The sequence below is a fragment of the Prinia subflava genome, chromosome 11 (assembly GCF_021018805.1).
Source record: "Prinia subflava isolate CZ2003 ecotype Zambia chromosome 11, Cam_Psub_1.2, whole genome shotgun sequence".
Classification (NCBI taxonomy): Eukaryota; Metazoa; Chordata; class Aves; order Passeriformes; family Cisticolidae; genus Prinia; species Prinia subflava.
In genome coordinates, this window is record NC_086257.1 from 463359 (window position 1) to 480131 (window position 16773).

The 16773-nt window shown below is 40.6% G+C and overlaps 1 protein-coding gene across 4 annotated transcripts in view; it reads right to left on the bottom strand.

Annotated features, from left to right (window-relative positions):
• CLSTN2 (calsyntenin 2) overlaps positions 1–16773 on the bottom strand; it is a 353548-nt gene that overhangs the window by 221192 nt on the left and 115583 nt on the right. For all 4 annotated transcript variants that reach the window (XM_063408692.1, XM_063408691.1, XM_063408690.1 and 1 more), the window contains exon 2: positions 237–359. In XM_063408692.1, the coding sequence (XP_063264762.1) occupies positions 237–359 (123 nt within the window). The remainder of the gene's footprint in view (positions 1–236; positions 360–16773) is intronic.

The following is a 16773-nucleotide window of genomic DNA, read 5'->3' on the forward strand; positions in this document are numbered from 1 at the left end:
TATATTGATAGTGGGTGCCTGCTGTATTATTCTCTTTATTCTGCCCTGCTTCACAACAAATTCAGTGTAGGAAACACCTCATTTCAGGATCTGTAGGCCAAGAGTCAGGTCCTGAGTACTGACACAACCTTTACATGTGTCCTTCAAATTACACTGGAAATTCCTTCCTTACAAATGCCAAGAAATTCAAAATGCAGTCCACAGGCTCAAATGCTGCTGCTCATGTACATTCCTACCTGCAAAGGGAACAGGTGCATCTTTATCCAAAGCAACCAGGGGAGGATCCAAAATCACAGTGTTGTTGTTTTCAGTTATGATTCCATGGTATGACGTCTCAATCCAGGGTTTGTGTTTGTTCACTAGAAAAGAAAAAAACATGCCTAATTAATTTTGTTTGTGTTTCATATCCATTCAGCTCATTTTATCTATAAAGAGAAATTATTTATCATACTTCCAACATTAATGGTACTCAAAAAAGCCACTGACAAAATCCCTACAATAAACATTCAAATATAAAAGAAAAATGACATGCACATTGTACTGCACTGATGAGAAGACCAACACTTGCAGGCATCCCTCCAATTAAGACACCAAAATAAAAAGGCAATTTGCAAAATATTTTTAATGTGTTCTCAACTGTCAGCTTAATTAGGTTCAGACACTTTTGAAGGAATTACTTTGAGTTGCAAAGCCCTGGTGCAAGAGAAAGGGCTTCCAGAGAAACCCCACTTGACAAGACACAAAGCAGAATGGTGGGTGAGAACACTCAACTCTTGGTCACCTTCTCACTTTGTATTTTTGGAACAATACGTACAATTCTTTCTGTGTTCTGTACATTGTAGAGAAAACAATCTTTTACATTTTAACCACTGATAAAAGTCTGCACTTCCTTACAACTTAACCAGGGGATCTGAAGTTTTTCTGGAAAAGCCTGTCCTTCAAATGCAGCTGTTGAACATTTGCACATCTGGTCTTGCAGCACACAGGAAAATCAAGCAAAAAGACACTTTAAGGAGAGGCCACACCACATCACCAGTTTGTCTTATTGCTGAACCCTCTCCATTTACACCCCTCTCACCATCCATCTCCTATTGACTAGAAAGGATGAAGACACAAAATAAAAAGGAAAGAGTAAATGTAAGAGGCTTAGCTTTGTCCTGCTTATAAATTGAGCTTTCTTCCTGCACATTCTTTCCTCCTGCAGGCACAATCTGAATGTTATGTCACTGAAACTCCTACCTCAGGAATACAATGGTGACAGCTAAACGAATTTCAATTTGAGCAATGTACTCCCCCAGGCAAGAGGGAGCACTGCAACAAGGAATATCTACCCCATTTGCATCAAACTCAGACGCAAGGTAATTCTATACCTGTTATTCAGCTGTGTGTACCAGATGCTGAGGAAAATATCTCGTGAGTTAACAGAAATCACCTCAAAGATGGAGAGTGGACACTTAAAGTGAAACCAAATTTAAAAAAAATTACAAAACCAAACAAAATCCACAGATATGGCCCTAAACTCTTTCCTGCTTTGTTTTCTGTAAAACCCCCAGACCTCAATGAGATTCAAGTTTCTCCGTTTGTGAAGAAAGCAGCAAAACTCACCAAGACAACGGAGGGGCTCTGGCCACAGGTAAACGTGGGCCTTTAACAATTTTTTTTTCACTGGCTATTTGGGAAAAGCATACAAATATGGCAAACTGAAGTTCATTCTTTTCCTTTCTTTCTTCTTTGTTTAACCATTAGGAAACTGCGGACTTGGGAAGACTGATCCTTCTAAAGCTGAATTATTTTATATTCTAGCACTCATCTGGAGCTTTGAGCTCATTTCTATGTTGCAATAGATCTTCTTTCAGAAGAAAGCATACTTATCTTCACAGTAGTTGGTTTTTCCCATTTTTGCAATAACTAAGCAACAGGAAGATTAAACTGGGGATGTGTCAGGGAAAGGTGAAATGGAAAACAGGAATCTCAAATCTCTTTATCTTGTAATGACTGTACAGCCAGAGGAGAGACTGGTGAGTTTATGTAATAGATGAAGGCCAAATGTCTTGTCGATGTTGAAATATGAGAAGTGATGGATGCAATTTCTGAGCTTTTTATGACATTTGGGATTCTGGTTTGCAGGGCAGTTGAAGTATTCTGTATTTTATTGGAATACATGAATTGCCTGAACATGCAGGGACACAAATGTGCTCCAGTGGCACTCGGGTGTGACTCCCAGGCCGTGATGGACACAGGCTGCACTGAGCCCACAGGCTTCCCTTGACTGCAGAGAGATGCAATTGAACCATAATGAAACACTAAACAGGAGAGGGAACTCCTTATGCAACTTAAATTTCAAGAATGAATGCTTTTCATTCCTCCTGATTCTGAGCTCCTAAAAAAACAAACATCCACACAAAAAAAACAAAGAAGGAAACAAACAAAAAAAGTACCAAAACTTCCCTCTTACTGATTCTTAGAGAATACTTTTGATGGCACTTTTACTTAAGCAGCTCTCAGGATACAGTGAGTGCAATTCTGCCAGCCTTAGCTTTCTCCAGCTGGTGTCCAAGGAGCAATAGCAGCAGTCAAATGACTGACAACAACAACATTCCTTAAATTACATTAGGGAGAAGAAAAGTACATTATGAACAAATGCTATGGTTTAGACCTTATAGACTGTTATTGGGAAAAGAACAATAAAGCAAAAGCAAAATAAAATAAAATATCAAATTATTTGCAAGGTCTTATCTTGGACATGAATCTTGGAGATGCATCCCCAAATTAAAAACTATGGCTATAAAAGCTTTGTGTGATCCCTGGTGTCAAAACTTTGCAAGTAATGGAAAACATCCATGCTCTTCGGGAGTGCAAAGCAATTCTTCTGCATCAGATGATCTCTCTTTGAATATTTTCACATCATGAAAATTATTGATCCTTTTACACTGTTTCAGATACTTTCTTTAAAATAAGAAGTCTCTAACCCTGAGATGCGTAGGCAGTGTTCTGGCTGGGGAGTGTTGTTTATATTCTCCCTGCTAAAGGCTGGTGAAATATTACCATGGAACTAAAGGCAGAAACCACTCTACAGGCTTTCATAAAATATTAGCCTCTAAAGGAAAAACCTTCATATGTAACATGATCAAGGAACACTTTAAGTTTCTTACTCTGTAGACAAAACTACAAAATATTAGGCTGATTCAAGTCAGTGTTTATCCACAGGTTAACACAGCTCTCAAATATCTGATAGTTTCCTATCCCTATGCAGTGTCTTCAAAAGAATAGAATTTTCAAAATTCAAAAGTGTTTTGTCTTGTCTTGTTTGAGCTACTAATTCTACTTCAGGATATGTGAGTCAGACTTTAGGTATCCAGGAACATAGTTATGCCACATTGCATTTATTTAAACATCACAACAAAACCCATGCTATTTCAGGCCATATGAAACTGTATGTTTAACTAGAAAAGAAAAACAAAATTCACATTATTGAAAAAGTTCCAGAATTGTGATTATATACAATGCTTATTAGGATATTTTAAAGATCAACATATATTATACTTCTTGGAATTCTTTCCAGTTTTAAATAAGATGGGAATTTTTAGCTTTGTCTTTAAAATGGAAAAGGCAAGAATGGTTACAAAATATTTCAATGCTTTTCAACAATGCTTAAAATTCACAGCATTCTATAAAATAAAGTGATAGGCAAACTACTTTTCTTCAGTTTACATTTGCTAAAGATGATGGAAGAGATCTATACACAGATTTGTACATGTAGGTTCAGGATCTAAAAAAGCAGACCACTACATAGCCTGTTAAGCTTAAATGAGAAAATAAACTGGATAATCATAGCAGGTAAGTTATGTAAAGAAATCTTTTCCCTCTTATGGCATATTAAGTTGTAGCACACTGATATTAACTCTAAAACTAGGGAAAAAAAGAATTTTTCTTTCTCACAAAAGATCTTCTCTGGAAGCATTTATTATCTCCCTTTTCCTTGCATTTGTCTAGCTGGGTGGAAGCTGGAATCAGTACAAGGCTTGCACGAATTCAAACATATTTAGTTATGACATAAAGATACCCACGCTGTGGGTTGTTTGTCGTTTTCAAACTTGCCTCCCATCTTGTAACTTACTAGTCACTCATATAAACCCATACTATAAATTATTTATACCATCTGGGATAAGGCAGTCAACCTTCCTTTATTACAGCTCAAGGTGGATCCACTGAAATGTGTCTGCACATCCACAGTGCTGTCCCCCCGGAGGCTGTGATCATCACGAGCCTTGGGATGCAGATGAAGCGCCGTGCCAGAGCAGGGCCCCTCTGCGCTCCCTCTGCAAAGGCTCTGGGCACCAGAGCACCCCAGCAGAGCATGGCCAAAGAAAACCACTCCTGAGGAGCCTGCAGGGAGCCTCCTGCCCCAGAACTGCTGTCCTGAAAGTCAGCTTCAGGACAGGCCCCAGGGGAAACAGGATGAATACAGGGAAAGGCCCAGAGGATGTTCAGAACTCCCAGACCATGCTGATCTCATCCAGTGTGTTCAAGACTGCAAGACATGCACAGCACTTCCCAAAGGCAATCACAGGCTGTACTTTAAACCTTCCAAGTCTCAAAGCCTGTGAGCAACAGAGCAGTGATTTCTCAGTGCAGGAGCATTATAATAACAGGAGGACAATAAGGACAACATGTATCAGGACACATCTTATGAGCAAAGCCATCTTTTCTCTAAGCTGAGACAGACACCTGTTTGGGCTGGGGGAGAGGGGAGTGAGTGGGAAGCAGCACATGTACAAGGGACACACTACAATGGTATTTGCAAAATTCAGAAGGTTTCTGACTGAAATCAGTTAGAAAATGTCATTGATCCAAAAAGAACACATTATAAAATAATTTTAAAAGAAAAAAAAGTGACCATTAGAAGGTTTAACTCCTGACACCAGGGCAGATTTAATACTGTCAGCTGATTTAACTGACGATTTCTAAACTTCAAGCAGCTAAAACCTAAGGTAACAAATTATAATAGTGAAGAATTGCTTTATGAATGCAAACGTTTTCTTTCTTTGTCTCTTCTAAATAACACCGTGGATTTATTTTCCATTTAATTCTGTTGATCATATTTGATCTTTCTTCTCCAGCTTAAAGAGGTTGTCAATTCCAGAAAACTGGCAGAAAATTTAGGCTTTCTTACCACCTCTTTCAGTTCTATGTCTTTTCATCTGGTAACTTCAATGATCTTCAGCTCAGCCTGCTGGAATCCTGTGTAGCTGTTAAAGGTCTTCCCCTCAGAACCAGCCAAACTGAGGAAGCCTTTGAGACAGGCAGGAAATCTCATTACCTCCTGCAGAATGTCAGAGACTGAACTTCCTGCCCCACTGCAAGCCCTTGTACAGCAGGACATGCTGCTAGAGCCCTGCGGGGGGATGCTGCACAGCCAGCTCCCACAGGGACAGCTGCAAGGCCCCATCCCTCTGGCTGGAAAAGCCCCCAGAGCTGGACACTGCTGAGCTGGTGGTCACTCCTCCCTGGGGACTGTGCTTTCCTGGGTAATTGCCACAGTGACACCTGTGGCAGTGGCCACAGCCCAGGCTCGTTTTCCAGGTGTGTCCCAGGTTACAATGTAAGATATGCCCAAAATATGTATTCTATCACCACCTTCATGAGCTGTTGAAGCTAGGTAGCGCAGTGTTTCCCCTGCCCCTCCCTCCAGATATCTCCTGTTCATGGGCCATCAAGGCCTTGCCCATGACTCACAGGTAACTCCCTCTGGGAGCTCTCTCTGTTTAATGGGCAATCAAGGACCCACTGCAGGACTCATGGAATGACATCAGCCCATTGTGAGATGCTCCACCCAGGGGGAGGAGCCAGGCATTCCCACCCGGATATAATCTGGGATTTGGGACAGCACAGGAGGCCTTATCCACTGGATTCCCAGAGGACAAGAGCGACCAAACCTTTCTACAGGATCACTGCTTCAACAAGACCGCTTCATCTGGACTGCCACCACCACCCTAACTAACAGGGTGTCAGGCTGTATTCTGACTCTGTCAGTGGTTTTTTTTGCTATTGCTTTTATTTTATTTTACCTTTTTTTTCTCTCCTATTAAATTGTATTTCTGACTTGGAGTCTCTCACTGGTTTTGCTTTCAAACCAGCACAAGATGTTTGAAAGGAAATGGCAACTAAAACCATGATTTGTCCACTGTTGAGTTTTTGTGAGCTGTTCTCTGGACAGCTTTAACAGCCCTGGGCTCTGCACCAAGAAGGAGAAACGTGAAAGAGAGTGAGGTCAGAAGATGGTTTTTGACTCACAAGTGTGGCTCGTGCCATGGCCATTCTTTGAAAAATAAGTGAGAAGTTTTGAAATCTCATATCCTTAACAAAATTCACTGGAGTCTCCAGTAACTCCAGTTTCTGGTATGTGAAATATTCCAGAGATTGTGTTTTTTACTAAGCAAGTCCTCATCATACTCATATGAACTCATACACGTGACTCTATTGTGCACATGTAGTTTTATAGCAGAGGTGAGACCTTAATTCCCCCAAGGTATGTCTTGAGATAGAAACCTGGATTTCCAGAATGAGCCTGGGAATAGAAACCAAAGGCAGCAGCAAAATCACAAATCTCATAAAGTAGTAGCTAAGAACAAAAATGTTCAGAAGACAGGCAGATTTGGGGGCTTAGATCACTAGAGAAATGAGGATTGGAGCTTGAGAAAGAATTTAAGACTTCCTCTGGAAGGCAGAGAAAACAAGGGCATGGATTAATGCATTTTTGAGGAAAAAGAAACTAAGAAAAAAGTGAAAACTGAAAATGTCTGTGAAGTAGAAGTAAATAAATGATTGCATTTTACAGGATTAAATCTCTCTCAGCATTAAGAATATTGAGTAGCCCTATCAAAAGGAACTGTGTTTCCCTACCCACAAAACCCCTGAAAACTTTCCAGAAAATGTTTACATATAAAACATAGTTTATATGCTTTGTCAAAACCAAATTGTAGAGAAGAAATTTATTCTGTCCAACACACTTTGTTCTCCCTGTAATGCCATTGCCTGAATTACTGAAATTCCAGTAGTTATATTCTGGCTTTGTTTTTAGATAGATAACTTTAAACCATAATGCTTTATGTGCTTTTACATAAAATAATAACATGAAACTCCTGTCCCAATTAAGGCAATGGGAGTTTTGACACTAAGATCAGTTAAAGCAGAATTTACATGATTTATGGCGTGTGATTATGAGATGTGAACTCTTTGGAGAATATTTTAACTGAGCAATACATTATGGGCAGTGCATCTCAGTAACATTAAATTGCTCCTGTGGAGCTCCTGTGGATACCTTGGCACTGCTTTGATCGTGCTGCACAGCAAAACCTATTCTGCACCAAACACACTGCACTGCATTTTCTGTCATAAACACATTTTCTGGCCCCTGAGAGAAGGCCTTTCAATAATGACAGTTCCCATCAACAAAATTTGTTCTTATATTAAAAAAGGGGAAACACTTGGAAAGGAAGACTCTTTTGTTAGTAGCTAATTCTTATTACAAACTAATTTGACCAAAAGCACCAAGAGCCTTGCCTAATAGACTTGATAATATCAGTAATTACGCCGCTGTTGGCTATTTCTGAAGTAAAATAACATACTCTGTACTTATTCTGACATGTTGAGATGTTTATGCAGCTGTAAATACGCTTAATTCTCTTGTAAATCTGTTTATTTGTTGGGGTTTTTTTTGTGAGTGGGGGAGATAAACTTCATAATACTGACCAAATTAATATTAAACATTTAACAGGAACTTCATAAATGCTTTGCTCAACCCAAACCTGTGCTGTTCAGGAAAAGCAATCTAGCTGCAAATTTAGTAGAACGCCACTTACAATAACGAGATATAAAGCTTTCAGCAGCATTTTTTACTTCTGATCCTAATTTCTGAAGAACATATTTTGAATTTTCATATGCATACAGGAATTAGCCTTTATACCCTGTCTCATTTCCCTCTTTTTAGGGAATGGGCCACATAGTTGTGGTCTTTGGGCCTTGAAATGCCTTTAAGCTTAGAAGTTATTTTAATTAACACAAAAGACATTTCAGCTCCTTCAACAACAGGTCCTTATAAATTTATCTGTTAATAGTTGTAATAACAAACAGACTTTGGAGAATGCAAACCTGAATTCTGAGCTCCCACTTGCCATGCCTCAGCACTGAGAGCAGGAAGCTGCATGTGTCCCATATCTAAGGAACAAAATCTGAATTAGGGGGATGGGTTTGTCTCACAGCTATCTCTGGGAACTTACTGATTGCATTCTCAGACATGAGTTACACAGTTGAAAATCCTGGGGAAAGTATCCAATGGTGTAAAAATGTTTTCATTGACATCTCAAGGGCACAAAAAAGTCACAAACAACATGTCTTCCAAGGTATTTACTTGTACTCAAAAAGCATTTCACTTATCTTGCTTATCAATGCTGATCTTCAATTCAACATGAATTCCTCAGGAACAGCTTCATTCTCATTTAAAAAGACATAAAAGCTTGAGATGCCCAATATTTAACCCTTCTATCATTTAATTTAACTTTCTTCAATATTTAATAACTCCACACTCACTGTATGAAGCTGCTCCAGTCTTACACAATTCATCTCTTTTGTCTGGGCTGACAGTTGTTCAGAACATGGATTTATTTTTCCATTATGAGCATTAACAGCAGGCATTTAAAATTAACCTGACTCTAGTCCTTATTCCTTAAATAAACAAGAATGGAGTGAGGTCTGAATGGTTCTGTCAGAACTCCCAGCACTGTTTCACTGACTGGGCACCAAATACTCCAGATATTTCATGTACTGCTGAGGAACAGACAGATTTCCAGTGAACAATTTTATCATGATGGCATATTTTCACAGGTACAAAACAAATCAAATTCAGTAGTTGTGCAGAAAAGCAAAAGCAATCCCCCAGCAGCACCAAGACAGGCCTCACTGAGAAGCTGCAGACCTGAAGGATGCCCTGTTTAACTAAAGAACTAATTTGCATCTGTAATACCTCTCTTACTGCCTGAAATACCAAAATCAGGGAATTCCAATTGCTGCTATTTCTCCCTATGAATGTCTCAATTATGACATCTCTAAAGTGAACATTGCACCTACTATGGGAGACATTTTAACACTGGCTGAGCAGATTTTCAAAGGTTTTTCAGCACCTTATCATTTGGATTAGCCTGTTTTCCTTTGTGAATAGTACCTTGAGTTGAAGTTTTAAAAAAAAGATTTTAAGGTACCTTAGAACTGATGCAATTATATCTCAAGATTTTCAACAATACTCCGTAGCTGAGAACAGTATTTTGAAAAATTCCAAGTTAAAACCCCATTATGAGGCTCAAATAAATGAAAAAAAATCTTAAAATTTTTAGCCTTTACAAAATTTCATGCCACACTATTTTGATAGCACAGACTTGAGTGCAATCACAGATTTAATCTCACTGAAATCCTGTGCTCCTGCATATATGCCTACACATTTGGAAATCTTGGGAAATGAGATAAATCCTAATGCCATGGATTTTAAATGAGGAAGTAATTAAAAAAAATAGAAGAAAGTATTGATGTTCATCTTTTCATTATTTGTTTAAAATTACAGATTTCCATACAGCAGAGACTGAAGGATACTGCAGTAGAGAGCTGATCATGTAGAGGACAAATATTGCTACAAATTACCCGCCCTTTACTTCATCCAGCAGATCTTGAAACAAGCTACTCATCTTTTTCTTTTATATGGCCACCACTCCTTCCAATGAACCGTATTGGTTTTGAAATTGTGACTGCACTACAGAAGCGATGCTTTATTCCCTGATGAAAACCAAGAAACTCCAATTCTGTAAGAGGGAATAACAGGAAGTGTGCAAGAAATAGAGAGACTGACAAATTCTAAGCACCTTTGTGTGGGCAAAGGCTCATGAAGCTGAAAGGGCAAGGGAGAGATGTGAAAATGCACAGAAATCCAGAGCTGGGAGCATGAGAACCCTTTAGAGTACATATCCTCTGCTTGCCTTACACCATTTGTGCATTATGGGCAGAGCACAGGGACTGCACGTGTCACATTCATTGCTCCACCACAAGTTGTTCACAGGTAGGGTGGCACAGCTCTGTTCCACGCCCGTCACAGGGTCATCACAACCTGTCCAACAGCCATGGAACAAACCCACAGATAAACCACAAAGTGCAAAAGTAACTACCAGTAGTGCAGGCAGAAGGGCACCACAGAGAAACACAGCAGTAAGTCCATTTCCTCGTATTTATTTTGTGCTCAGATGTCTCTTAAGTCAAAATGTACCTCAAAATATATCTATTAACTGACTTGCCCTCCTCACTCCAAACCTCTCAGAATATGCCTTTAAATGGCATTTGTCACATGGTCCCACACATTAATAAAGCAAGGACTACCTGAGTTTTACTACCCTCACTGCACAAGGCAGGTATCAGGTTGCCCTTCTCAGTCCCAGCAGAAAGCAGGAATGCAGTAACAAACACACAGGCAGGATGAAGGTAACACTGCAATGTCTCCTGCTTTGGTACCATTCAGTGCACTTCTATCCATGCTGGTCATTTCTGACAGGCTCCCCTGTGTCTCCTGAAGAACAGCAGATTTTTGGGACAGAGCCAAACTTCTTTGCACTTTCATACAACAGCTCTTATTAGTTTGTGGTCCTGACTGAAGCTTCTACATGCTCCAAAACAAATAATGATCTGTCTACTCCCAAAAAATGAATGGGAATATGGGTGTTCCAGACATTGTAAGAGTCAAGACCTCTGTGTTTCAGCAATCCAAGGCAGAGAATGCCTTAATTCCGTGGGCTATGTAATCCATATGGTGAACACACTGAAATCCTGCTTTTTGTAACTATTCTGTATTCTTCAGACATATTCTAGCTACACTGTAATTTTTTTCTACTTTTGTTTTCTTTTAACAGCTGCGTCTAGACCTAGGAACTGCCTGAACGAAATATGTTTTTAAGCTTTGATGTTGTTTCTGATTATAAATAGCTCTGACTATAACACAATGCTTAATTTAATTGATTTTTATGCACCTCCTCATTATCAATGCAGTCTTTATTTTTTCCAAGGTAATTTTTTCTCTCAGTACACTTTCTACATATTTAAACCTAAAATTATCACTGATCCAATCTGAGTGGTTTATTCTTCCCTCAAAACTCCCTCACCTCTTTTTTTTTGCAATCCAACCTGGAAACACGCTCTTACTTTTCTTTCTTCCCTCAGTGTCTTCAAGTGTCTCCTAATTGCTGAGTGTTTTAAAACATATCAGTCTATTTACATAGAAATTATACTGCCAACACCAAGTTTTAAAATGCAATTCTTGCAGTATCAAGTACTCCTTCCCCATATCCACATTTATGTATTTAAATAACGAATGCTGAGAGCTTGGGGTGAAAGTGTGGCACAATTTGCTTGCATTAGGAGTAGGAGTTCCCAGAGTTCCAGTCAGAGCTAGACCATGACCTTGCACCAAGTGACAAATTCTTGTCCCCACATGGCTCCAACGACAGCACCGAGATGCTTTTTGCATTTCCGCCTCTTTAGGAATGAGAACAAACTATCAAATTCCACAACGTAAAACAGCTTTCCAGCTCTCTTAAATCTTGACTCTGAATCTGAATCTTGACTCCAAGGAGCCTCCCTGTAGAACTGTCCCTCTCATGTTAGTCTGATCATATAAACAGATGAGGAAGGAGATGTCCAACCAGAGAAAAGTAAACCTAGAGATCACCTAAAAGTGTGGGTTACCTTTTCCCCCTCATTCTGGTATAAAATATAACTGAAGCCAGCATTCTGGGGTCTGCACAGCCTTTCATCAGATGCCAAGACAATTATCATTCCAAGGTTTCTTTTAGGGTTTCTCCTTCAAAATTTTGTAATTCCTGCCTGCCTTTCTGCCCTCCCCGTGCAATATCAAAATACAGACTTTTGGACTTGGGGCACACTGTACAGGGGACCCCACAGGAAACAAAGAACTGGGGCAAGGCTGACCAATCTTCCTGACCATACAAAACCACATGGTGAAACCTCCTCCTCTTCCTCATGACAAGCCTCATCAAGCCTACAGCTGGCTTACCCGTGGGAGGTGACAAGGCTGCAGGTCCTGTGGGATGGGATATTCACTCACTCACGTGGCAACCAAGGGACATCTGCTGCAGTGATTCCTGCATGGCAGCTGTCCCCCAACAGCAGGCACAGAGATCCACCAGCTCCTCCCTTCCAGCACAGCCCCGTTGCCCATCCAGAGACATTCCTAGCCCCGCTGCCCATCCAGAGACATTCCCAGCCCCACTGCCCATCCAGTGACAGTCCCAGCCCTGCTGCCTGTGTGGGGGCACTCTCAGCCTGGGAATGGGACCCTTAGCCCACCAAGGTCACACATGGCTCCTGTGGTATGGCAGCCACTGGGGCTCTGCCAGCACTAAGGCACATGAAGGAAAATCAGAGGATGCTGGAGAACTGCTGGTCTGATTCATGATATAAAACATTCTGTTGTGTTCCAGGCCAGCAAACAGTCACACAAAGTGAAAGAATCACTGGTCAGCCAGATAGGAGCTCCTGCCCTTGGGCAGCACCATCCCAAGGAATGCTCACTGCTTAGGAGGTGACAACTTAGCTGTGTTTCTTCTCCAAAAATGGAAATACACATTTGGAGAAAACATCTGATTTTGAGAAACAGTGGAACATTATATGCAAATTATGCTTTTTCCTCCAAAACAGGTACTATATGATACTGGAATAATTAATTGATCACAAGAGCTTGATAAGAGTACTTGCATAAGATACATTCTTTATGTCTATAAATTAATATATATCTCTATGTCTAATCTCAAAAACAGCTAAACTTCCATTCATTCCTTATTAGTATTCCCTGATAATTAAACAGATCATTTCCTAATTACTGCTGTCTGCTGTAAAGAGTTTCCAAGGCTCCAGCCAGTGCAGAAAGACCTGTTTGTCAAACAAGACAGACTGATGGAACAAAAATGAAACTGCATCTTCTACCCATTTGGGGTTTTTTTAAATTAATTGGTTAAGTCTCATGACTAAATATCAAACACTGTTTTCCCTTATCACTTGGTCCCTAATTACCAATCACCTCTATGAATTGCTAATATGAACAGTTTTGACCTGTGACATCTCAGCTTTTGTCCTACAGTACTGCAGATGGGACACATTTTATTGCAAATTTCATTTCATGCTTTTTATTGTGAAAGGTATGGAACACTGAACGATAATTATATATTTTACAGTTCATTCATTTCAAACTGATCATTTCATATTCATTACTCCAGTGACAGACATGTCCTGTCAGTTTTACCCCTCATTATGCATATAATATCTGCATTTGAGCAAGCAACAGAATTTTGAAAGGAGACTGCAATCAAGTTTCCATATTAGAAAACCCCACCAAAATTCAAAAAGCACTGCTAGCTTGTTACATTAACTTTAGGGGCTGCTGTCAAAGAAACAGCTGACAAATGTCACATTTCTCATATTTTTTACAACCTGGTTAAAAAAACCTAGGTTTGCGCATAAAAATATACAACTACATAAATCATTTCTATGAAATCTGAAGAAAAGGTTAAAGCTCCTGGACATATTTTCAAGAAATGAACTTGGACTTCCATTTTTCCTGGTATTTTAGATCTCACCAAAAACCCATTATTTTTTGTATTGCAAAAAGTCACCCTGGTTAGCCAGTGATTACTTGAAAATGTGTGCAACATAAAGGAGAACTTTTTTCTGTGCTTCCTAACGCAAGTACTCCAGTCAATTTCTACGTTCCAATTTTAAGTAAGAGCTCTCTGGATGCTCTGGTTTTGAGGCTCCTTTCATCAGAAATAATTGCTGATAATCAGAATCTCTTCATCCATTGATTGCAATGGATGTATTCAATGGTATATTCAAAGGACTTTTGGCCCTCAGAAAATTTGGGTTGCTAATAGAAGAATGTTCTGCTCTTCCTTTTAACATCCCCAAGAAGAGGTTCTGGCTCCAAAACAGGAGGTGGTGATATAAGAAATACGTCATGTTAAGTAGAAAATACATGGAAGGAACGAGGACAGTTGGATAGCAAGCACACATAAAACACCAAACCAGATACAACTCAATACATACCAAGAGAGGATGAAATGAAGCTTTGTGATAACCACAGCTGGACCACATCACTGACCAAGCATTTCCTCTGGCTGACTCCAAAAGGGACCAAGATGAGACAATCTGCTCTGTCCCCAGCCTGGTGAGAACCTTCTCTAAGGGTCTGTGCAGCACAGGCAGGGTGTGGCAGAGACCAAACAGTGGGGGCACATCAGACCACCAGGGCTTCCTGACAGGAGCCAAGACCTCCACAAAACAAGTCAGCCAGAATGCAGAAGAAACTGCCTGAAGCTATTTAAATGCAGAAATGGCACCATATCGTAAGTGATAAGGCAAAAAATAAATATTTTTCAGGGATCAACACTGACATTTGTTTATTGCCTGATTTGAAGCGACCAGTGCTTGAAAGGACAATAGAAGGAATTAATTAAATCAGTTAAAGGCTTTACTTATTTATTCAAATTTTGCAAATAAATAAAAGTTCTAAAGACCTCACCTTGCATGTATGACCCCCTGTGTAATAGCAGAAAGGTGTGGACCTGTCATGTCCTCAGCTGAACTGTACAACATTCACAAATTTTATCTGATCTAAAAGCACACTTCTAACTGGCCAGACCCTGTCCTGGATAAAACCCAAAATAATCCCACACAACTCCAGGTTTTTCATGACTTTGAAATTTCATTCATTCAAGATCCTCACACAGTAACTTGACAGTCACACTTAGAAACACTAAAAATATTATATATTAAAATGCAACAAGAAACAGCAGAGTTCCTTCAATGTTTGGATCACGCTTGGGAGCCCAGGAAAGTGCCTGCAGCTACATAAATGCAGAAATGACACCCCATAATTACGTAAACATGAATTTAACAAAGCTGACACAAGGATTTGGCAACTGCTTGTGTTTATATCAGCACATCTTAAACACTGCTCATCAACCTTTACGGCAGAGTTTAAAGAGGCAGGGGAGCCAAAAAAAAAAAAAAAAAAACCAAACAACAACCCACCTAAAAATCAAGACCAACTTGCCTTTGGAAAAAAAAAAAAAAGTATTTTATGTTATTTGTATCAGTAATAGAATCTACAAGCTCAATTAACTGCCTGGCAAGGGTCAGAGGCCTGCTCTGGTTCAGCTAGAACAGGCAAAAGGGGCCACTGATGTTTGACTGCTCTCACATATGGGCAGTCCCCACATGTAAAGGAGGAAAAGCCCTGCTGTCAGAACGGACATGGAATCAAGCAGGGCTTGGCAACACTTCAAAAGTCCCTTCCCTTGCAAAGCAGTACTTCGAGTGCCTTTACACCAAGGATGCCCCAGTATCCCCCCAGCAGCAGCATCTGAATCCCCAGTCCCCTGCGGGTCTGATCCGAGGGGAGGGTGGAGGGGGAGCAGCAGGGAGGGCCAACACGTGTGGGAGCTGAAAGGTTCTGCAGAACATGGCCTGGCAGCCCCTCCCACACACACATCACATCCATGGAGCTGTGCAGAACATGGCCTGGCAGCCACTGCCAGACACACATCACATCCATGGAGCTGTGCAGAACATGGCCTGGCAGCCACTGCCAGACACACATCACATCCATGGAGCTGTGCAGAACATGGCCTGGCAGCCACTGCCCCTCCCAGACACATCACACTATCCCAATGTGTTTAATGTGTTCATACATTTTAAGGAGATGCAGATGACAAAGGGAAATGATGACAAGTAAGCTGCCCTAACAAATGCTGCACAGATTTTCATCAGTCTTACACTGATACTACACTGCACATTTGCATAACAAAGCATAAAAATACACAGGCCTCATGCTTGTACCATTGTGAAGGGCAACATGGGAAAAAAGTCACTGAATTTGCTTGGTATGGCCCATGTTAGTTAAGCAATATCACAAATAAGAGCTGTGCTAACTGAATGATTTATCTGTCTCTCCTACCTCACACCACCAATGTCTTCCTTTCACTGTTTTTTGCTAAAATTAAAACTGAGTAATAAAGAAAATGTTAAGATTATCAGGCAGATCACATTCTCACTGGTGCAACACATCAGACAAAAATTAAAGCAGCTGATTTAAAGGTAACAAGTATAATAACTACGAGCTCCACGGTTTGCCATACTTCAGGGCTAGAGTAGAATTGCATGGCTGAAAGTTCTCTGCACTGCCTTTTGCCCATGTTCAAACAACTCTGCTCCCCTGAGGCTGGACCGTGGCAGCCCACAAGGAATGAGCTCCTGAACTACTCCAGACTTTCAGCTCAGTGCATCAGTTTTGACAAGATCTCCCCACAAAGTGGCAGCCCAGCTGCTTTACTCATTTCCTGCCCTGGACCACAACCCCTCACTACACTCCAGAGCCCCCCAGCATTCTGCAGTCTACCACTGTCATGAAGGAGGAGGGAGGTGGTAGAGACTATTTCTTCTCCTACTCCGTGGATCAAAGCTGTAGTGGTTGCTTTTGTTAAGCACAGCTTTTAGGATACAGCCTGTTCAGAGAGCTTAGCAGAGCAGAAGCACTTTGAGAAGTCTCCAGGCTTTGCAGGGAAAGCACTGCCAGAGGAAAGCTTTCTGCTTTTGTAGCAGTACAATGCAACGCCAGCATTTGTATCATGCAGGCAGCAGGGTGCAGAGGTCCTGCCTTTTTGGGGGACA